Source organism: Dermacentor silvarum, chromosome 1, assembly GCF_013339745.2.
Source record: "Dermacentor silvarum isolate Dsil-2018 chromosome 1, BIME_Dsil_1.4, whole genome shotgun sequence".
Taxonomy (NCBI): domain Eukaryota; kingdom Metazoa; phylum Arthropoda; class Arachnida; order Ixodida; family Ixodidae; genus Dermacentor; species Dermacentor silvarum.
Genome location: NC_051154.1, coordinates 7,379,001 through 7,403,635, shown reverse-complemented (window position 1 = coordinate 7,403,635; position 24,635 = coordinate 7,379,001). Strand labels below are relative to the sequence as shown.

At 48.3% G+C, this 24,635-nt stretch overlaps 1 protein-coding gene across 1 annotated transcript in view; it reads right to left on the bottom strand.

Annotated features, from left to right (window-relative positions):
• LOC119456374 (protein Skeletor, isoforms B/C-like) overlaps positions 1 to 24,635 on the bottom strand; it is a 116,774-nt gene that overhangs the window by 28,057 nt on the left and 64,082 nt on the right. Inside the window, exons 4-5 of the mRNA XM_037718094.2 lie at positions 12,421 to 12,523; positions 6,727 to 6,892 (exon numbers count right to left, since the gene is read on the bottom strand). Coding sequence (XP_037574022.1) covers positions 6,727 to 6,892; positions 12,421 to 12,523 — 269 coding nt within the window. The remainder of the gene's footprint in view (positions 1 to 6,726; positions 6,893 to 12,420; positions 12,524 to 24,635) is intronic.

Genomic DNA, 24,635 nt, shown 5'->3' with positions numbered 1-24,635 from the left:
TTACATGAAACACAGGTTGTCTTATTTTATATGGATACTCCAGGTTCCAGCGTCGCCGTGATGTTTCGTATAAAGTCCAAGTGCGATGACGGCCACGCGCTGTTTGCTGCAGCTGCCAACGTGCGAGGGTGAGTGGAGAGGGGAGAGGGATGGCGGCTCGATCTCGCGTGCGCAAGGGCGGGGAGGAAGCGCGCCTTCTTCCATCGCGCGCGAGGCAGAAGCCCGGCGTTCTACTCCGGCTGCGGCTGAGTCTTAAAAAAGTTTGCACCTTTTAGGGCTTATCTTGTCCCACAACAATAATCGTCAACTACCTAGCGCGCCTTTTTTTTTTTTTTAACGCTGGTCGCCCGGCACTTCAAGGTCACGACCGGCAGACGCGTTATCAACGTGACATTGCATTCTCGACAGGAAAGTAGGGAGCGCAGAGTTTTCAAGAAAAAAATGCAAGCAAAAGAGATGACGATTATTGTTGCGTGGCAAGCCCAAAGGGTGCAAACTTATTTAAGAGCGTATCTTGAAGCGATCTGCGATGGGTACATAGTCTAGTAGCGGCGAGGGCTGGTGGCTTCGTGTGCTCTGTGTTCTCGCCGCTTAGTTCGCGTTGAAGCGAGAGGCAGCACGAAGGTCAATTCGTTCGTTGCTGCCGCTCTTCATCACGCCAGCTTCTGACAGCGAGTGTCCGCGGTCATAGAGTGAGATGTTTAGAAGAGCTATGAATTGGGCTAGTTGGTGTGCATTCATTTTTTTTCTTGCACTAAGTACAGTAGGACGCCACAGGGATGAAACGGACACTGGATATGAAGCGGACACGAAGTGACAACTTGCGCTCCCGTGTGTCACTTCGTGTCCGCTTCATATCCAGTGTCCGTTTCATCTCTGTGGCGTCCTACTGTATTTAGCGCAAGAAAAAATGAGTGAGATGTGTTCGTATTTGTCTGTGCGCACGTGAAAAATTGCTTGCTAATTTAGTTCGTAAGCAAATGTTTGCAGCGTGTTATGCAGCTGATAAAACGGCTAACCTTTCATTTAAGTAGGAACCAACTCGCCTAAGTTAAATTTTGATTAACCTTACTTCGTATAGCTGCCTAATAATTTGCTATCGCAATCAATGCTTGGCCTTTCGGGAGAAACTGTGATTTTTATTGTGATAGCCCTTAGATCCGTGCAGGTCGTTTAGGCATCAAAGTGAATATTAGGACAATTTTGTTAGATAAATGACTGCCCAACACACGCTGGAAGCAAGAACGTCGCAGCATTTAGGTTTTATTGCGATAGCAATTATATGGACATTCCAAGCGGATTTCTGCCGTCGCCATCGCAATCGCCGTCGTCGTCGCCGTCAGGTTCCGTATAAAGTCCAAGGGCGATAAAATCGTCGCCACGTACGCGCGCCGTATTTGGATCGACCTTGGGTAGAAGCCGTGTTCAAAGTCGATTCAAATAGGTCGCGAAGCTTCGGGCGAAAAGCGGTTCAGAACAAATTGTCACCGACATTAGCAAGGGTGGTTATGGGAGTAGCGATTGAAGCGTGGTTATGTTTGAAAGGAATAAACATTGTGAAAAAAAGCGTTTTTTTAATTAAAGCGAGACTCAGTTAGATTCAATCAACGGAAATTAAATATCTATTAAATTTTATATACGCTTGGCGAGAAAGGAAGAGACAACTGTATTTTGTGTGATCGTTATCAATACATACCTTTTTTCAGCGCCCACCGTAAGAGCGCCAACCGATCGCGGCGAGCGTTGACGCCGCTATCACTTGCAATTCAATGCAGCTCTTGGTGTGCGTGGAAAGGCGCGCTCTTAAAGTTAACCTGTTACAATACGCCCCCATCACATGTTGTGTTTTTTTGCTTGTCGAAGTTTGTCTGAATTTGGTGACCGCGGGTAGTTTCATTTTTTCTTAACTGCATGCGCAGTCAGAAGTAGTGAGTTGCGACCGCCAGATACTTGTTTGCTTTAGTTGTTTTCGTGCGGCAGCGCTGGTCGACGGGCTTGGCGTCCGACGAAAGGACGTGCACTCTACTTCCAAAGCATTCGTCGGCCTCCAAAGCAAGTATGTTCTCTGCAGCGGTGCGATTTCAGCACCCGTACGGCTGACCTTTTCCTGCATCCCTTTCCGCGCTGAAAGCTCGAAACGCCCATCAAGTCGAATGGCGGGGCATTTGAATCATCATCATCATCAGCCTATATTTATGTCCACTGCAGGACGAAGGCCTCTCCCTGTGATCGCCAATTACCCCTGTCTTGCGCTAGCTGATTCCAGTTTGCGCCTGCAAATTCCCTAACTTCATCATTTGAATATACAGCTCTAATGGCAGGCCTCCGAAAACAAATTTCGCGCCTTTGAGGACAAAATGACATCACTTCTGTTTTAACGGATATCAGAACCGGCAGCTGGTATCAGAACGTACGTATGCTGATACAAGGATCGGGACATGCCGTCCGAGTTGACATCGTATCGCGACGACTTCTTGTGTCTCGTTACAGTGTCGAGCTGCGCATGTGCGGTACCCCTGCGAATGAACATAGCCGCCTGTTCCCGTGATACCAGAGTTGCGAGAGCCAGAAGCGACGTGCACTATAATAGGCGGTTGAAAGTATCCGTCGTAGCCACCGATTCCTGGCCTCCTGCAGCGTTGGACGATCTGGCTGAACAGCGCATCTGCAAGCACAGTGGGCGGCAGTTGCGATGCACGACGTTCGGCGGATGTTTAAGACACGGCAGGCTGTTTGGCGTCTCTTCCATATTGTATGAAGAATGTGGTCATGTGACCCTGGAGTTTCATTTAATTTATTTACTCTCCTTTTATTTTCTGTTCAGGCATTAAAGAAATGAGTGGATGACAACGAAAAAATAAACAAATAGCGAAAATAATAACAAATTGTTTAGTATCATCATCATCATCATCAGCCTATATTTATGTCCACTGCAGGTGGAAGGCCTCTCCCTGCGATCTCCAATTACCCCTGTCTTGCGCTAGCTGATTCCAGTTTGCGCCTGTGAATTTCCTAACTTCATCATCCCACCTGGCTTTCGGCCGTCCTCGACTGCGCTTCCCTTCTCTTGGTATCCATTCTGTAACCCTAATGGTCCACCGGTTATCCAACCTACGCATTACATGTCCTACCCAGCTCCATTTCTTCCGCTTAATGTCAACTAGAATATCGTTTATCCCCGTTTGTTCTCTGATCCACACCACTCTCTTCCTGTCTCTTTGTATCAAGTTACTCCTAAGATTTCTCGTTCCATTGCTCTTTGTGCGGTCCTTAACTTGTTCTCGAGCTTCTTTGTTAACCTCCAAGTTTCTGCCACGTATGTTAGCACTGGTAGAATGCAATAATTGTACACTTTTCTTTTCAACGACAGTGGTATGCTCCCAGTGAGGATTTGGCAATGCGTGCCGTATGCACTCCAACCCAATTTTATTCTTCTGTAAATTTCTTTCTCGTGATCAGGGTCCCCTGTGAGTAATTGACCTAGATAAACGTACTCCTTTACAGAACCTAGAGGCTGACTGGCGATCCTGAATTCTTGTTCCCTTGCCAGGCTATTGAACATTATTTTTGTCTTCTGCATATTCATCTTCATCCCAATTCTTACACTTTCTCGGTTAAGGTCCTCAATCATTTGTTGTAATTCGTCTCCAGTGTTGCTGAATAGGACAATGTCATCTGCAAATCGAAGGTTGCTGAGATATTCGCCGTCGATCCTCACTCCTAAGCCTTCCCAGTCTAAGAGCTTGAATACTTCTTCTAGGCATGCAGTGAATAGCATTGGAGAGATTGTGTCTCCTTGCCTGACCCCTTTCTTGATAGGTAACTTTCTGCTTTTCTTGTGGAGAACCAAAGTGCCTGTGGAATCCTTGTAGATATTTGCTAAGATATTCACGTATTCCTCCTGTACTCCTTGATTACGCAATGCCTCTATGACTGCTGGTATCTCTACTGAATCAAATGCCTTTTCATAATCTATGAAAGCCATTAGAGAGGTTGATTGTACTCCGCAGATTTCTCGATTACCTGATTGATGACGTGCATATGATCATCGTACAATATCCCTTCCTGAAGCCAGCCTGTTCTCTTGGTTGGCAGAAGTCAAGTGTTGCCCTGATTCTATTTGAAATTACCTTGGTGAATATCTTATATGATACTGAACGCAAGCTAATGGGTCTGTAATTCTTCAATTCTTTAACGTCTCCCTTCTTATGGATAAGTATAATGTTGGCGTTCTTCCAGCTCTCTGGTACACTTAAGTTGTGAGGCATTGCGTATAAAGGGCCGCAAGCTTTTCAAGCATGATATCTCCTCCATCTTTGATTAAATCGACTGTTATTCCATCTTCTCCAGCCGCTTTTCCCCTGGTCATGTCTTTCAAGGCCCTTCTAACTTCATCGCTAGTTATAGAAGGAGATTCTGTATCCGGTTCATCACTATTTCGAATGAAAGTAGCTTGGCTGTTTTGGGAACTGTACAGGTCAGTATAGAATTCTTCCGCTGCTTTGCTGTGTCATCTAAATTGCTGATGATATTACCCTGCTCATCTTTCAGTTCATACATCTTTATCATACATCATACATCATACAAGCTTTCTTCTAACTGATTTCATGCTGCGTCCATATTTTACGGCTTCCTCAATCTTTCCCACGTTATAATTTCGAATATCCCTTACTTTCTTTTTGTTGATCAGTTTTGACAGTTCAGCGAATTCTATCTGATCTTTTGAGTTGTACACTTTCATGTTTTATCGTGTCTTTATTAGGTCCTTTATTACCTCCCTCATGACTCCGTTTAGTATAGGTGATGGCAACTTGCAGATTTGAACATTGTGGAATCTTGTATGGAGACGATGGAGGCGAGAAGGTGATTCCAGCCCCTAGCTACTAGTACTGGGAATAAACGATTCAGAATACAGGTTAGTTTTTGATAATGGAACACCAATTGTGTGTCTATGGTCAATGCGCGTTGACACGTGGTCATGAGTGATTAGCATTGATTGTTTAAGATTTTCATTCGTGTAATACAGTTTGTGAAATACACATAGACGAGAAATTTGACGACGCTGGGACAGGTCAGGAAGGTTTAATATTTTTTTTTTTCATTCGTGAAACACTTGCAGTCCGAGCCTATCATAGGAAGCCAACAAACAATGACACCAAGGACAACACATGGGAAATTACTTGTACTTACTGATTGAATTAAAGAAATAATAACTTAATGGAAATGAAAATGGATGAAAAAACAACTGGCCGCAGGTGGCGAACGATCACACGTCTTCGCATTACACGTGCGATGCTCTTACCATTGAGCTACCGCGGCGCCGTTTTCCCATTCACTTTCCGGGGTATTTATGTTTTACAACTAGAATTAACCCTGGGAGTGTTAGCCAGCGCCACCACTCACAAACCTAGGCGGCGGATGTGGAACATCCTTTCTGCCGCAGGCGTCACGAGGACGTGACCTTTTTGGGTGAAGGCAACTGGTCAATAAACCCACATATGCTACCTGAAGACATCATTGTTGCCGGATTCGAGCCCTCGTTATGTAATTAACGAGAGAAAAGGGAACCGAGTGGCCCGATTTTTATTAATCATATCATAAGAAGCCAACAAACAATGACACCAAGTCTTCAGGTAGCATATGTGTTGTTGTTGTTGCCTCAAAACATGGCTCGAGCATATGTGGGTTTGTCCAATTCGCTGTGTCCCAGTCCGTCTTCTACCTCCTCTTGACGTTAGCTCCTGCCTCCTCCCCCACTGAGGGTGGCGGAGAGTGAGCTAGGCTTACATAATGCTAAGGATAACTGCTGCTGCCTCGACGAAGTCCCCATTGTCTTGGCTTGAAGCGATATTCCTTGTTCGATTACTGTTCATCATTACAGAGAAATCGATGATTTATGCAGTGTACTTAAAAGAGCAGGCCAGAGAACAAGGGTGATAGGAAATAGCTCGCGCCAAGAACCCCGAGTCACTTCTTCGTCTTCCATGTGGCGGGTGGTCAGCATCTATCATATCATGATAATATGTTACACTTGTGAGCGCTTGTATGTGCGTGTGCTTGTGCGTATATATATATATATATATATATATATATATATATGTGTGTGTGTGTGTGTGTGTGTGTGTGTGTGTGTGTGTGTGTGTGTGTGTGTGTGTGTGTGTGTGTGTGTGTGTGTGTGTGTGTGTGTGTGTGCGTGTGTGCGTGCGTGCGTGCGTGCGTGTGTGCGTGTGCGTGTGCGTGTGTGTGTGTGTGTGCACTTCACTTTTTCATGGTAGTGGGAATCTCAGTAAAATCTGAGTGCCTATTATTTTCGTTCTATGACCCTTTCTCTTGGCGACAGCGCATGACGGCTCTTCCATCTTTAATACCTGTGGAATGGCTGGACTCAAAATGAACGAGTTTTCTGGCTGTTTTCCGGCACACGTGTTCCACTCCAAATCTGTTCCTAATTAGAAAAATGCACTTCTTGTCTCATAGTTTCAATCATCAAACTGAGGCTCTCGAAATATTTACACCTGGCGCTGCTACGCTGAGAAACTCACGTAGCCATATGTCTTCTCGCCACCTTCCTTTTCGGATCCTCGCCGCGTTTCAAAAAGCTGTAACTGATAAGCACTCTGCTTCCAAGCCACTACTTTTCGGTTTCAGCCAGTCACGCCCCCCATACGACACGCCGAAGACCCTAACTGCCGTGCACCAGTGAAAGCCCGAGGACCAAAGGCTCACCTGGACCTTGGCCGTCATACTTGAACTGCTTGAGCTCCACAGTAGCGCTGTCCTTGAGAACCACTTCGGCGGCATGGGCCTCGTGCGCCTTGGTTGTCAGCTGGCCTAGGCTCTGCTCTCGAGGGAGCTCAAAGCCGCTTGGTATGCTCACGTGGCCGAAGTTCGCCTGCATTAAAGTGCCCGTGGGCTCGAAACGTCGCACTTGCATGTCCGCACAAATATTAGAGCCGTTTCTTTACACATTACCGCAATCATCCATGCGCCGCCCGCTTTGTCTTTTCACAAAATATATGCTTCACAATATTAACCGAAAGATGACCAGAGGGAACGTTGACGGCTGCTAAAAGGATGCCACTACAGCTTGCAGCAGCATCTGTGCTACGCGCCAAAGCAGTACAGGCATCACCTAAACTAGGACGGGAAGTGCCAGCTCTGGCCGAGCGGAACTGGCGCTGCCCGAAGTCACGCGGCGAGGGCTGCACTTTCGCACAGAAGGCATTCGAGCCGCCGCAGACATAGCGTGCGCTCAGGATTGGAACCAAGCGCGGCGTAGACTAGACATAATGCTATCCGCTCCTTAAAGGACTGTCGAGTGTTAAAGTCGAGACCGGACGAGCGCTTGTCCTGTCTCGACTTGTCCCTCGTCCTTACTGCGCTACGCTTTTGCGATGAATAACCAACTCTGGAGTGTCAAAGGGGAGTTGCGGCTCAAAAATGAAATTTTTAAAGTATTTTTTTATTTTAATTTTGTTGCCAACTTGCGCTTCAACATTATGTTTTTATGTGTCAAAAATCAATCCACAAGCAGAAGATTTCGAAAAATAATTCTGATCGGCGCTTGGTAGCTGTAGAGGATTCGTTTACCTATTCGTACTCGACTGGTTCGGCTCACAACCACAAGTTTTACCCAGAGAGATGAGCTTTCCTACTGTAAGCACGTGCGCGAGTACTATGACCCAGACTGAACCGGCACCAGCTCATTCTCCCCCTTTCAACAGTGCTAAGCCAAATACCATAGCCGTCAAAAGCGCTGTCACCGGTGTAGCGCAAGAACAAAAATAAACAAACAAACAAGCAAACAAACAAACAAAAACGCAGCGAATCGTTCTCGGCGCCCAGTGCAAGCTATGCTTTAAGCTTATTCTTATTGACAATGTTATAACTGACAATGTTCGCTCACGAAACGCACAAGGAAATGGCTCCGCTTACTACTCATGTATGTTGTTCTTACATTTGACAGCGTTCTTGAGGTACCTACATGTGATGATTTCAATAAATCTCATAAGTTCAGGATATCTAGGCAGCAATTTTCTGTATGTGCGATCGAAACCTACAATTATTAGCAATTAACGTTGGCGGGTTGACGACCAATAAACGATGAAAATAGGTTTGTAAAATTTCCTCCTAACAGACGGCAGTGAACGCAATGCGTTATGCAAAATTCATGGCGCGATGCGCGAGATATAAGTGCGACGCAATGGCGGTATACCGCGAACTGAGAATAAGTCTGCAGTATACGGGCGCCGAGCCGGGCGATTCCGGGCGTTTTTCTTTTTTGGCGGCGCAACACCGTTGACAGCGCTTCTGGCGGCCAAAGCAGTTGTTGCAGCCGCGGCGATAAACAAGGAGAGAAAATGCGAGGCAGGCGCGTCATTGGCACCGCGCATGCTCAGATGTGGCCTATTTCAAACTGTAGATGTCGCTCGTGCAGTCCCAAGCATCTAGACATGAGTGTTGACCTCTGTACGTTCTGGTGAGGTTTTTCTGGCATCCTGACTTTTTGTCAACGCGGCTAATGCACGGACACGGTCCAGCCAACTTGCGTGGCGCTGAGAAAACAAGTACACCAAACCTATTTGCGACTTTCTTGAAATTGTGGGAAAGTTTGTGGACATGTGGCACCACTGCGGGCTTGCATCCTTTTTGGTTAGGGCTAGACATACGCTTTTTGCCCTTCACCTTCTGAAGCAATGTTTTTGAGATCGCCCCTACGACCGAGCTCCGGTAGCCGGCTGTCTGTAGCCTCGCCAATTGGTTGTCAAAGCTAGCCTGCATCGCGTGAGGGCACGACTTCATGAGACTCAAAACAAAGTGGCAGTTGCTCTTTTAACTAACTTTGAATGTGCCTAATCGTACGGCAGCAATTCCTTCTATGCACGTGGGCTATACTGCCAACAGACGTGGTCAAAAACTAAAATCACATCTCAAAACTGAAGATTACCATGGGAAGGGATTTCATGTGGAAATAGCATGCCCTTCCCACATAGCCTAAAATTGCCTAGGACCTCATTAATGCACTGGTCAACGGTAAAATCATGGTTACTTGTTAAACAAATTAAAAAAACACCAACGTATCTAAAAACCTTAAGATAGAACCTATCGTCAAAGGAACAGTGCAGGTCGTGGTCAATTGACGCCAAGAAAATGTCACAGGACGCAGGAGCGACACAGGAACCAACGCATATTCCTTGCCATTGAACATACAAGTCGTCGCTAAAAGAAATAAAAGTAGACTTTAAATAAAATTCCAACAAAACCATAAAATTATTAATAGACATGCCCACTAGATTCTGAAAATCTACTGCACCGTTACGGTCACTGCAATCCCTAACGGAGGCGCACATTTCCTGTTGAGGCACTGAGTAATACAAATAAACTACGTCTACAGAAAAAGCGTATGCGATAGAGGCGTTTCCTAGCTTTCGGGAATTGAATTACATCTCTAGAGCTTTTAGTCGTGAAAGGATCATCCACTTGCAATGATTTCAAACTCTTTAAAGGATACTGGCTAACTAACTGCTGCCGAGAACCTTTCTCGTTTACGATGGCACGGAACGGAATTTCTTGCCTGGGATGCCTGACGCTTGACAATCCTGAAACGCTGCTCAGCTATCCAGGTACGATACGAAGAATAGCAAAGGACACGCAATAAGTCCCTGCTGAATCTGACTTGAGTCCACAACTCCGAGCGGAGGATCTTGCAAATGCGCTTTGCGTGAGCTGTTGACGCCTTGAATGAACCAAAAAGGGAGCTGACCTCAACTGGCACAAGCATTCTGCTTACGGAAAGGACTTGTGCCAGCTGAAGTCAGTTCCCTTTCTGATCCAGCCAAACCAACCAAGCGCCGAATAACGAATTGTGCAATTGTGCACCCAGTGTGCAAGATCTGAAAACTTCCCCACGAAACTGCGAGCAAAAAATGCAAGAATCAACTCAAGCCGCCACCTGTTCATATGAGGCAGCAAAAAGTGCAAAAACAGCAAGACCAAGCATGACCCTTCGACTCGGACTTCCCCAGCACCCTCTCGGGCAGTAACAGAACCACTACCTCGAGCACGAACCCTTCCAGTCCTCGATCGAGATCCAAGATAAGATCGAGCCAAATCGAGATCACGATCCGGGTCGAAGAAGTGGGTCAGTTATGGCGAGGGGCCTTCGCCCATCACGGAGGAAATGGAGAGCCTCGGACAACTTTGCACTAACAGAGCACAGGAAGACTTCGGGCAACAGATTGGGCGAAATAGAATCTAGACCCGAAAGAAAACTCTTAAATAAATTTGAAGAAAGGCTGCGAGCCAAGCTAGAGACCAGAATATTGCATAAACTAGCAGCGAGAGGGACTCGTAACTACAAGACAACGCATACATCCCGGACACCATGTTCGGCTTTCATCTGTCCACCCGAGACGTTCTCCTTCAACTAAAATCAAAAAAAAAGATGGCTGACTAATGGAGTAGCACACGAGTAGCACACGAGGAATAAGGATTATAAACAGGGATAAGGTGCCTCAGAAAGGCTGGCCAACGTTTCGATAGGAGGACCTATCTTCGCCAAAGGCGGCCTCGTCATCCTCGGCGGGTTAGTTTTAAAGGGTTAGTGGAGTGACGTCACGTCGATGTCCGCTGTGGCTGTCTGTAAAGGGAGAAACTGAAAAGAAAATGAGCGCCGGCTCTTGACTGGCTAGGCGCGGTTTCTAAGATGAGGGGACAAGAGCGGGAGAGCGAGAAAGTGGCAAAAAAAATTATATATATATATATATATATATATATATATATAAAGAAAAAAAGAAAAGAAAGAAACACCGTCAGAGGGGGGGGGGGGGGGAGCGAGAGGCGAGTGAGCGTTCGGAGGAGTCGTGGTCGGCGTGCGTTTAGGGTCCCTGAAGAGCCGGTCAGTGTGCAGGTCACAATACGAGTTGAAAGCATGACTTGAGTAGCGTAGCATCAAGGCATCGGGTAATTTTGTGGTTGACAGGGAGCAGCTTGGTCCGTCAAGGGACGTTAGCCTCACTAGTTCGCCCTAGGCGTCGTCGCGGCGGTATACAGAATTGGCGAGACCTTGTGTGGTCAAGGCGCCGAAAAAGGTATCCTGGCGTCTGGGAATTTTGGACTGTCTCGGTGTGGATCTCGTGTGGAGAAAAAAAAGAAGAAAAAAAAACGCGCGTTTGAGAGAGAGAAAAAAAAAACCGGCGCAGGAGGGTGACAGTGTAGAAAAAATATAATCAGGAATTTAAACATGGAGGGGAGACATGCCCCCCCATGTTTAAATTCCTGATTATATTTTTTCTACACTGTCACCCTCCTGCGCCGGGTTTTTTTTTTTTTTTTTTTCTCAAACGCGCGTTTTTTTTTTTTTTTTTTTTTTTTTTTCTCGGCCCTGGGCACCATTGCCCAGGGCCGATGAAATGAAAGATTTTGTTGTGTACTTCGACAAAACGCTCAGCTTCTCTTCACACGCTAAATATGCGCAACAACGTGCGCTTCGTGCTCTTGGAATTGTTCGTCGTATATCGCATGACTTCCACTCCCCTGTTGCCTTTCTGAAATTGTATTCTACTGTGTGCCTTCCACTACTAAACTGTGTCAGTGTAGTTTGGGGCGGAGTGCGCATTTCTAATTCTGACCCCACTGTGCGCGTCCGGAATAAATTTATATATATTTTCAAGTACCGCTTTTGCCGTTGTGGCTACCATTAGGGTGCCTCGATGCCTGCGCCCTCCGAAGAACGCGCGCGCACATCAAGACCCCCTATAGCGACCATAGTACAGCCCTCACAAATATATCTCAACTCACACCTCTAAAATCAAAATGTATTAAGTCACACGTCCTGTTCCTCTATAAGGTGGTTCATGGCATTGTCCAAAGCTTCTTGATCATGTGCAATTTCCCGTGCCGCAAAAGTATACCAGGCATCTTTCCGCGTTTTCTGCGTGGCCTTGTTGCATTAGAGACCGTCCTATGGCTCGACTCTAAAAACGCATATAACAAGTACTCTGCCTGCATTGACCTAATTCAGAGTTAATTTCGTGTGTTTTGCATATATGTAGCTAATCATGTTCTATGATTAACTTCCTTTTACGTCCGCTTCCTCGTATTCTGTTTTCCTATTTTTTTCTGTTTCTCTATCTCAGATTGTTTTGTCCACCACATTTGTCTTCTCTACAGATTTTGTCTCGCGTATTACTTGTTAAGTGCACCAGTATGAAGGCTCCGTAGCTGTTCCTGGGCATTATAATTAATATTAGATTAATTTATTGATTGATTGACTGACATTATTATTATTTCTTGTCAAGGTGTGAGGAACACAAAGAAAATAACTGGCAGTCGAAGCATAAACGCGAGGCACATTTAGAGCTGGCGTCAGGACCACAATCTTTACAAACATCATCCTGTCATGGCAATAGTCAACCTTACCCCAAACTTTCGGCAGTAGATGCCCAGGTACTGGTAGTCGGTGATTTTCTTGGGGAGGGTGAGCAGCACTCGGGCATTTTTGTAGGCCTTCAAGACCGCCACGCTGCAAAACACGAATGGTTTGCTACATAACACTGGTTGTCTATCGCTTAATCTTTGACTTAATGAGGGGTACATGGTGAGCCTTAAGCTAACACACCACACAGAAATCCGCACACACGCACGAATACATGAAGATTATAAATGCGATGACTAAGATTTGAAGGCTGCCGCATAACGGCCCAGTCGGTTCTCCTCTATAGGAAAGTATCTTTGCGTTCTAGTGCACATTTACTAACGCACTGTTGATACAACAAGTGTAACCAAGAGATACAGCTGTCTCGGAGAAAGCTGATTTATTCTAGGTGAACCCGCCCGTGAACTCAAGACGTTCGCCATCAAGAAACTCTGCCCACTTTATTTATTTTATTTTTTTTTCTCGTGTCGCGTGCCGCGCTTGAGATTCTACTCCGTGGATCAGCACGCGATGAGGTGGCGCGCACGGTCCGCCGTTGTTGTGCGGTGTAATTTTATAGCGTGACGGCTTCCGGACCACGGGAAGAGGCGGGTGTCTTTTTTTTTTTTTTTTTTTTTTTTGGGGGGGGGGGGGGTAGGGCTACTTGCGGCCATCGACTTTATAGGGGACACAGCAAGCGGCAACACAGCGGGCCTACTCGCATCAGTCGAGCCGCTCGTGCAGGGAACGCGTCTTCGGTCCTGGCGGATGGACAACCGGCGCTCCGCCGAGAACTTTTCGCGCATTGGGCGGTCACGTGGCCAATACCAAGCTGGCTTGCGCATGAAGGAATTACGCTTCGTTGATGCCCACTCGTGCCCACGGAGCAAGATTACCGCCGACTCTGCTGATGAAATTGTTCTTACTGCTCGCCGGAAACTCGGCTTCTCGACGCCATTCCTATATCGTTGGCCTAGAATTTTACTTGCAGTGCAGGCCACGGGCCGCGTCCGCCAATCAGAAAAGCCAACGTGCAGATACTCCGCGACGTATCAATTCACGCCTGCACTGATGAGCCGATGACGCTGCCACCGCAAGCGGTGCGTCTGACTTTCCGCACGAGTATTTGTCACGATGGACGCGTACAATTAATTAGTACGTATGCTGTGTCATTTTGCTAACGTTTGAAACTTAAGATGCCGACGCGGGCGACTTTCAAAGGAACAAACGCATACACGATACATTTCTAATCAGGGGTGTAGCCAGAAATTTTTTTCGGGGGGGGGGGGGGGGGGGGGTGCCCGAGGCCGGCCCGAGCCCGTGAAAAAACTGCTCTACCCGGCCCGGCCCGGCCCGTGGGCCGGGCTCGGGCTTTTGGGTAAGCCCGAGCCCGTGCAGTGCTCTAGTGCGTGCAACTCATTTCTGCTTCACTTACGCCGGTGCAAACAGGAAGCGGCCTCGTACCTCACAGAATCTCGACTGATTAGTGTACTAGTGATGCAGGAATGAACTCCAGTCTTGTTCAGTGCATAGTGCACATAATCAATTTCTCAGGACGCGTGAACTCCGACGAGAACTGTCAGCGCCTGCAACAAGAGTTTACTTACGCTGTACTGCGCACAGCAGTAATCCATGCTTGTCGGCTGTCTGTTTCGTGCATTCTGTTGCGAGTCGGTGGAATTTCACTGCTGGCATCAACCCCTTCGTGTGTACATTGCTGGTTTGGGATTCCACAACACAACAGCAACTACCAGCCTTGCGTAATTGCTGGTTTGGGATTCAACAACACAACAGTAATTACCAGCCTTCCGTAGGGGCGCTATCGCAAACAAGAGACGTTTCGCGCGCAGACTTATCCTGCGCGAGCGCGGCCTAACCGGCACCTGAAGAGAAGCGGCGGAAATGTATACCGGAAATTTCGACCACCTGGGGTCTTCAACGTGCACCTAAATCTAAGTAAACGGGCCTCGAGCATTTTCGCCTTCATCTAAAATGCGGCTGCTGCATTTGTTGCTTCAGAATGCGGCCGCCACATTCTCGCCCAAAACCTCAGAGAGTGTCAAAGCCTTGACAAACACCGTGACAGTTTTTTTCCATATGCAGAAATGATTCGCTGTAAATTACCAACCCAAACGGAAGCGCCCAGGAATGAAATTGTGATAGTAGCACCGGTTCCTTGATTTATGTCAGTACGAAGCGACGAGAACAAAGGGGAGGGGGGGGGGGGTAAAGTGAGGCGAGGCGGGGGGGGGGGGGGTTGAACCCCCCCCCCCCCCCTGGCTACGCCCCTGTTTCTAATGCTTCATTGTCGTTTACGGGATGTTTGTTGTGCGACAAAATGGTGACAGGTCATCTTGAACAGCGGGGTCCCGATTTCGTGTTTTGCGCCCTGGAACTCGCCTCGGACGCTGTCACATCGCAGGCACGGCACGGTAATTGCTTCGACGCTAAAAACTAAGTCGGTGAATATGTGTTTATATGCATACAGTACTGTTCCTACCTTTATCAGGAAAGGCCCATGAACGACACGTAGTTTCTACGGAAATGCGTAGCAGAATAATTGAAAGCAATTGCAGAAAGTTAGGGTGGAACTTACGGCTGCAGATTTTTTAAAAGTATGTATGCAGTACTAGGTTAACTAACACTGCATAACCAATTGGGGCGTCACACACTATCAGGTATATTGTTAAAATGCCCAGCACCCTATAAAACACACTTCGCGAAGTGCGCGGTATAGTTTCAGGCTAGCGTCACCTTCGTCCGCTGTTCATACAATGCAAATGTGTCAATACTCGGCCCGTGCATTGGTTTTGCTCTCCCAGGAACGCACTTTGTTCAGAGTGTACCGATTTATAATCTTAACGCCGCACCGATGTGGCACCACCAGAGGCAACTCCTCGTTTGGCTTGAGAAATGCTATACATGACGCCGCCGGGTAATGACGAGAGCCAACAAAATGACACACCGAGCAGCATCCTACATGAGCCACGATGAGGATTACGATGACATCCTTTTGCAATCGGGAAGGTGACAAATAGTCACCCTGCCTGTGTGAACTATTTACGTGTTGTCGTGCCGTAACCTAGCACTCTATCTGTGCTTCCTCTCTTAAAGTTATCCATATATATGTATATATTGTAGTGAAGACGAATGCCCGGCGCTGTAGCCACATCGCCAGTCATCCGGGAAGCGCGAGCTCGAGTTTGCCTGAGCCGCTCTGGTTGAGACGCGCTGCCAACGCTGCCCGCTGCTCTTTTGTACTGTGTTCACATTAGATTCTGGTGGAAGTGCTGCGGTTTCCCCCAACCTGGAATTACGCACCCGAACTCTGCCGTCCGTCATGCCTGACGACCCCAGCCCGACATCCCCACCGGTTACTCCAGCCATCGTATGTGCCGGTGCCCTGCGTCAGCGGGATCCTGACATCTTCTGCGGCACCGATGAGAAAGACGTTGAAGATTGGCTGGAATCGTATGAACGCGCCAGCAACACTAACAAATGGGACGACACCCAGAAGCTGAACAACGCGATGTTCTATCTGTCGGGCGTCGCCAAGCTGTGGTTTCGAAACCACGAAGCCGATCTCCGCACATGGGCTCGCTTCAAAACCAGCATTGCAGACGTTTTCGGCCGCCCTGGCGTGCGCAAGCTTCGCGCTGAACAACGCCTGCGCAGCCGATCCCAGCAAACTGGTGAAACGTTCACCAGCTACATAGAGGACATCGTCGACCTCTGCCGGCGTGTCAACCCGACGATGGCGGAGGGGGACAAGGTACGTCACATCATGAAGGGCATTTCCGACGATGCCTTTCATATGCTGCTGTCAAAAAGCCCTGACACAGTTTCTCAGGTCATTGAGCTTTGCCAGAGTTTCGACGAGCTCTGCAGGCAGCGTCTTCTCACACGGCGCCCACCTGTGTCCGATGAAAGCCTCGCGAGCGTGGCCGTGGCTCCTGACATGGACTCCCTGCTTTGCCAAATTAAAGAGTTCGTCCGTGCTGAGGTCGCTCGCCAGCTTTCGCTGCTGTCCTCAGCCACGTCACCACCCTCGTCTTTGCCGGCCAACCTTCGCCAGGTCATCCAAGAGCAAGTTTGCGCAGCTCTCCCTTCTGCCCGCGAGACTCCACCGGTGCCGACTCCCGTTGCTTTTCCCGAGGTGACTGCACCTCTTAGCTATGCCGAGGCTCTCGCACGGCCACCACCTCAGACCTTTGCGCCATTCCCATCAGCCGTGCCACTGCGTCGAGCCCCTCACTTCGTTCAGCCGCGGTACCCACACAGCAGTGGACAATGGCGCACTCCTGACAACCGCCCAATATGTTTTGCATGTGGTCTACCTGGCCACATTGCACGATTTTGCCGTCGCCGCCCAACATCCTACCGCCGTAGCTTCGACACCGAACCATACGGTTCACCATACCCGTCGTCCTCCGTGCCTCAGAACCCTGGCCAGATGTCTTCTTACTCGGACCACCGCCCTCTTGTTGACCGCCGTTCGCCATCGCCCCGACGTCGCTCGCTTTCACCGATGCGTCGTCGTCCTTCTACGCCGGAACGGGAAAACTAATCGCCGCAGTTCCAGAGGCGAGAACTGCGTCACCCACGAACAGACCAAGGCCTCTCCCTTCTCCGACTAATATTATTGATGTATATGTGGACGGCGTCGCTGCACTCGCCCTCGTTGACACTGGTGCCGCAGTTTCGGTTATTAGTGCCACACTTTGCCGTTCGCTCAGGAAAGTTACGACGCCACTGTCAAACGTATCCCTTCGTACTGCCAGCGCAGACCGCATCACGCCTGCAGCTGCGTGTACTGCTCGTGTTGTGATCAACGGCCTCCTCTACATCGTCGAATTTTTGGTGCTGTGTTCTTGTTCCCATGATCTTATTTTGGGCTGGAACTTCCTTTCCGCTAATAAGGCCGTCATCGACTGTTCTCGTGCTGAGGTGGAATTTCAAACGCTGTGCGACACCCCGCTCCTTGACGCTCGTGAACCTGACGATAAAGTTTTTGTTGCCGAAGACGTTACCATTCCACCGCACTCTTCTGCCCTAGCCACGGTGTCATGCAACCTTGTTGCTGATGCCAGCGCACTTTTTACGCAAACCGCCATTTTCGCTCGTCGCAAATGTTCCCCGCTGCCTTTCGCTGTTTTGGACGTTCATGCCGGCATCAGCAGACTGCTCGTCTCCAACCAATTGTCCTGTCCTCTCACTTTGCTTCGTGGGGAATGCGTTGGCCGCGTCCAGTGTGTCGACCCTGCTGCCATCATTGACATGCCAACTGGTTCCACCGCCACTCATGAGGTCGCCGGACTGACCTGTAACCCCGCGCAGGAGCCGACTTCGCCCGATGTTCTCCATAGCTCCATCGCCGACACGTTGACTGTTTCCCAACGCGCCCAACTTCTACGCCTTCTCGACAAGTTCCGTTCGTCTTTCGACTGCCAGCATGTTCCCTTGGGCCGCACGTCAACTGTTTGTCATCGCATCGACACGGGTACTAGTGCGCCACTGCGACAAAGACCCTATCGTGTATCCGCGACAGAGCGCCGTGTCATCGATGACCAAGTAGCTGACATGCTGAAGCGCGGCGTCATTCAGCCTTCGGATAGCCCCTGGGCATCCCCCGTTGTTCTTGTTAAGAAGGACGGATCGATTCGATTCTGTGTCGATTACCGTCGTCTTAACAAAATAACTCGTAAAGATGTTTACCCTCTTCCGAGAATTGACGACGCCCTTGACTGTCTCCAAGGCGCAGAGTTCTTCTCTTCTATCGACTTACGTAGCGGCTATTGGCAAGTCCCCATGGCACCCGAAGACCAACCTAAAACGGCCTTTGTAACACCAGATGGCCTATATGAATTTCGTGTCATGCCTTTCGCGCTTTGCAACGCCCCAGCAACATTTGAGCGTATGATGGACAACCTGTTGCGTGGTCTCAAGTGGAAAACGTGCCTGTGCTACTTAGATGATGTGGTTATTTTTTCGCCCGATTTTCCCACCCATCTGTGCCGGCTGGAGGAAGTGTTACAGTGCCTAACTGCCGCCGGCCTTCAGCTCAACCTGAAGAAATGCCACTTTGGCGCAAGTCAGCTCACCATCCTTGGCCATGTCGTATCTAAACACGGTATTCTTCCTGACGCCGCCAAGCTCCGTGCAGTTGCTGATTTTCCCAAACCTTCCTCCGTACGAGAACCTCGCAGCTTCCTTGGCCTCTGCTCTTACTTTCGCCGCTTCATTCGGAATTTTGCGTCCATCACCGCTCCCTTGAATCAGCTTCTACGGAGCGACTTGAACAATTACGCCTGGTCCCCTGCCTGTGACGATGCCTTCCAAGAGTTGCGTCGTCTATTAACATCGCCGCCTATACTGCGTCACTTCGACCCGAGTGCTCCGATCGAAGTACACACTGACGCCAGCGGTGTTGGGCTCGGCGCTGTGCTCGCGCAGCGCAAATCTGGGTTCGACGAGTACGTCGTTGCATACGCAAGCCGCACCCTCACCAAAGCAGAGACAAATTATTCCGTTACGGAGAAAGAATGTTTGGCCATAATCTGGGCACTTGGTAAATTTCGACCCTACCTCTATGGCCGCCCCTTTGACGTAATTACAGACCACCATGCACTTTGTTGGCTGTCCACATTGAAGGACCCCTCAGGTCGATTAGCTCGCTGGGCTTTGCGGTTGCAAGATTTCGACGTGCGCGTTGTCTACAGGTCTGGCCGCCGCCACACCGACGCCGACGCGCTTTCCCGTTCGCCCGTGTCAACCGAAAGCGATGCCTGCCTCTCTGCCGTTGACCAAGTACTTTCCTTCCCAGCAGGCTGCGACATGGCTTCGGAGCAACGCAAGGATGCCTGGATTAGTGCTCTTATCCGCTTCCTTTCTAACCCGTCGACTGTTCCTCCACCTTCTCGAGCTTTGCGCCGACAAGCTTCGCACTTCGAAATGCGGGATGGACTTCTCTATCGCCGGAATTACGTCTCCGACGTCCGCAAGTGGTTGCTCGTCATACCGCGACATCTTCGTGGTGAAATATGTTCTGCCTTCCACACTTACCCGCAGTGTGCACACGCGGGTGTCTTCAAGACGTACACCCGGCTTCGCTCCAGGTTTTATTGGCGTGGCATGTACACCTTTGTATGCAAGTACATTCGGTCGTGCCCTCAGTGCCAACGCCGCAAGGTTCCTTCTCAGCATGTCTCTGGTCCACTACAGCCAATCCCGTGTCCTGCCAGGCCCTTCGATCGCATTGGGATTGACCTGTATGGACCCCTTCCGAGCACGGCTTCCGGAAACCGCTGGATAGTCGTCGCCATCGACCACTTGACGCGATACGCAGAAACAGCCGCTCTGCCTGCTGCCACAGCTCGTGATATCGCATCCTTCCTACTGAAAAACTTTATTCTCCGTCACGGTGCACCTCGCGAACTTTTGAGCGACAGAGGACGTGTGTTCCTCTCCGAAGTCGTAAACGCGCTCCTTACTGAATGTCGCATCGTTCATCGCACCACCACCGCCTACCATCCTCAAACTAACGGTCTGACGGAAAGATTTAACCGCACCCTTGGCGACATGCTCTCCAAATACGTCGCCTCTGATCACACTGATTGGGACCTCATTCTGTCATTCATCACGTTCGCCTACAACACTGCACCACAGGCGACCACAAACTTTTCCCCATTCTTCCTCTTGTACGGCCGCGAACCTTCGACTACCCTCGACACCATTCTTCCGTACAGACCCGATTCATCCGAATGTACACCCATCTCTGAAGTTGCCCGCCGCGCCGAGGAATGCCGTCAACTCGCCCGTTCCTTTACAGCCGTCGACCAATGGCAACAAAAATCTCGACGTGACGATGATCACACGCATTGTCACTTTCTTCCGGACTCCCTTGTGTGGCTTTGGGTTCCTGCCGTTCCTGCTGGCCTCTCATCCAAGCTTGTATCAAAATATCAAGGACCCTACCGTGTTGTAGAGCAGACATCGCCTGTGAACTATATTGTCGAGCCTGTCACGCCACCTACGGACCAACGCTGTCGTGGTCGTGAAACCGTCCACGTACAACGCCTGAAGGCGTATTACGACCCCTTGATTCTATGTTCACCATGAGTAGCCAGGATGGCTCCTTTTCCGATGGGGGGTGATTGTAGTGAAGACGAATGCCCGGCGCTGTGGCCACATCGCCAGTCATCCGGGAAGCGCGAGCTCGAGTTTGCCTGAGCCGCTCTGGTTGAGACACGCTGCCAACGCTGCCCGCTGCTCTCTTGTACTGTGTTCACATTAGAATATATTTGAAGATCATACTTCTTTTTTCCCCTAAATATTCCAAACGTCTCTTCCTTATCTCGACCGCTGACCCATCATCAACTCTGAACCACAGCGCTTCTGGAAGGGTGGCGTTCCCTACGGTTTTGGCTGGGCGAATATCAAGGCGTTCCATTTCAATGTGCTGAGTCATCCCCGGATAATTTTTGAACAGACACACGCGTCACCTTGTTGCGAATATTTGCTCCTGTATGGCTCTGTCCACAAGCACCCAGCTTGGGCCTCAAAATAAAAGGAAGTACCCTTTCTGCTATCGTATGAATTCTTGCTGATTTCTTGCTTGCCTTCTTTGTAAATCTCTGCGGAATTTCTGTCTATCATTTGCACCAAATGCACCACCCAGAGAGCCTACAAAATCACTTTTTAGTGGCAAATTATTCTCATTCTTTTAAGACTCTGAGTTGTCTACTAGTACTTCTAATTACCCTCTACTTTGCTACCAGCTTTATTGAGGCTTTCCTCCATTCCATGTCTGCGCTTTTCAGGTACAGATAATTGTGCTCTCCAGCCACCATTTATAATCACTGATGTTCCCGAGTCTTTCCACAAAACTACTTCGCGGTTTCAAGATCCAAAATCACGACGTAGCGGGAGACTCCGGATAAATTTTGACCACCTGGAATTCTTTAACTTGCCCCTAAATCTAAGTGGTGGTAGCGTGGAGCAGAGGTAGAACACCGGGCCTCTAATCTGAATGTCGTAAATTCGAATCCTCCTCCAGTCCACTACATTTTCAGGCTTGGAGTGGCGCCTGACACCGGCAAAAATAAAAAGAAGAAAAAATTTCCGAGAGCCAATGGGGTTATGCTAGTCCACGTGCAACCAAATTGGGAAGGCCCACTAAGCTTCAACAAAGACACTCCCTCACCATAACAGGAATTAGCCTGCCTGGTGCATTACCTCCCTTATCACTCCTGCAATTAACCCATGGTCCTCTGTCCCCAGCGGCTGCGGAGCACCTGACCAAGGCGGCGGTCAGACGTGCGACGCGGCAGAGGGTGAGAGGAATCTCTGAGACAGGGGTAATTGGAGATCGCAGGGAGAGGCCTTCGACCTGCAGTGGACATAAAAGTAGGTTGAGGAACAAAAAATTCGAGTACATTGGTGTTTTTGCATTTAACCCACATTAAGTGCAGTCGCCGCGGCCGGGATCGAACTCATGACCTCGAGTTTAGCAGCGCTACGTCATAGCCACTAAGTTACTGCGGCCGGTGAAAGAAAAAGCTAATTTTGCTCTTTGCTTCCCTTCAAAAGCGCCCTAAAATTGCACCACCTTATCTTTGGTTTTTCCTTGGGCACCAATGCTAATCGGCCCATCACCTCTGGTTAACTTTCATCCCCGACACGATCTGATTTCCAGCATAGAAGGACATTTCCAACTATTAGAGCTGGCAACGTCACCACCACCATTTCCATCTTCAACATCAACAACAGCAGCAACCGCCTATTTGTGTCCACTGTAGGACAAAGGCCTTTCCCAGCGGTCTCCAATTACCGCTGTCTTGCGCCAGCGCCCATTTTATGCCTGTAAATTTCCTAATTAATTCACATCACTTAGTTTTCTGCCATCCTCGACTTTGCTTTCCTTCTCTTGGCACTCATAGGGTAACTAATAGACCAACGGTTGTCTGTCCTACACATTGCAAGACCATTCCAACTCAACTTCTTCCTTTTATTCTCAGCTATATAGAATATTGGGCGGGGGAGCACCACCCGTCTGTTCGCGCCCTACAAAAGCGATTCTGCTTTTCCCGCGGTGTATAGAGACCTTAACTAGCGTTAATGTGTGCTTGCGTTCCTTTGAGTCTGCGGTATATGGTGTATGCCACAATTCTCCCCCTGTACCTGGAATGTCAGGCGATCCGCCAAGCCCCAGCTTCAAGTCAGCAGCTCTCTTTACCGAAATCAGTAATGCAGTTCAAATCGTCTGTGTTGTTCCTCAAGTTCTCACTCAACTGTCAGTCCTGATGCTTAACAGCGTTCTTCTTCTCTCCTGAGTGCAAGTTAGGTTGTTTGGCTGCCCCACTCTGCATATACAGAAGAGCAACTTCGAGGGTAAACTGCAGATAGTTGAAAGATAATGACTGGTATCTCTCTGGGATACTGATTACAAAATATTTGCTAAGATATTGCATAATCGCCGGCATACGTTAATTGGATCGCTGGTTGGGTCTGACTAGACTTGTTGCATTAGACGAAGGTCCGTAAAAATATTCATGTTGCTCACTGTGTACTCGAATGCGTAGCAGAAGATTGTGATTTAGCAAATTGGTTTAAACAGAAGTTTATGGTATGGTCAACCACAACTTTCTGCGTTTCGAACATCCTAATATAGGCTCTCAACTTTTCAATAGTGTTAGCTATGCTGATTGGCCGACAATGGTTCCCTCTCGCAGCCAGTATTTATCAGTGATGCTCTGTCTGCGCTGTTTTTCAACCAGTATGTATGCGTACCCACGCCCTTTCAGGCGCTTTGTGCACAATTTTGTACGCTAAGTTAAGGCATGAGAAGCAATAGCACTGATGAAAATAATGATGCCTAAAACGAGTCGCATACATCTTCAAACACTTCAGATTAGACCTCTGCTGTAAGTTTGAATTTTGTGTGTAAAGTGTTTTAGTGAGTTCAAAGGCAGGCGGCTGCATGCGTGGTCACGGTGTCAGTATGTCGTCACGTAGTGGGTTCGCTTCTTTCATTGTATCTCATGATGTTTATCATCAGACATAATTTTCAGGTGGCTAGATAGGTTTCTTTCTAAGTATGCTAGGTACGCAATAGTTTATTTTCTCACATCTCACATTCCTGTATAGATTTCTCACATGGAGTCCCACATTTGGTAAACTTGATAAAACTGAAAGAAGAATTAAGAAATTACCAATCTGTATTGCAGCTGTTCACTTTATGTGATTCGAAGATGCAAGAATGTGCTCAAACTTAATATTCAATGGACAGAATTAATTGGCGCCTGAAGGCGCTAAATAGCTTTCGCTGTTTGAATTCGATCAAATGTAGTGTGCATGGGTTTCCTTTTTCTACCCTGACTGCGGAGGCTGCTTTTCCCTTCACAAATTAGTTTTGTAATGTTACCAGGACCTGCGGTAATTGGAATGAGAGTCTAGGTTCTTGGTTCAACCAAATAACTTTACAGAATTTTCGGTATCTGGGCGTAACATTGTCTCATATTAATCCTCACTAGTCAGCTGACGTCAAAGAAATAAAAAACTGCATGCTGGGTGACATGGTAAAGGTGGCATCTATCAATATTCAGTAGTGCTGAAGCTTCGAATGTATTTCTTAGTTACAACCGTGCGAAACTAACAATAAAGTCATACAGGAAATTAGCTGTTGATTAAAACGTAGAGGTAATAAGGAAAGAGAAAATGCAAGCGGACGAAAAGACCACTTTAAATTCACATATACCGTGATAACGCGCCGCGGTGGCCGACGTCTCATCAACTGTCTCAAGAAGGCTTTACCAGTTCGTATGCACACCTTGCATGAGAGCCCGTTTGATATTTCACTTTGTAAACAAAATTATTTGGTACAAACACATGCCAGGTGAATACAGGAAAATGAGGAACCGCTGTCGCGTGTGCTCACTATAGCAGAAACGCACAAGTGCGTCGCCTTCCTGTTTAAAGCGTCCTTACTGTTATATCGTTTGCCAAATGTCGGCAGATAAAACCAGTTCATTTGTTACCGGTACTATACGATGGATACTAATATAGTCACTGCCGTGATATAATAAGGCCAACGACTTTCTTCTATCGTCCGAGGTCGTAAAGGGCCGAATATGGACAGTGTTGTTCCAAAGACTTGTTAACTCGATTGGTCTCCCTAATTTCCTTCAAAGTTCTTAAAATCTCTGCGAAAAAAGAAAATAAT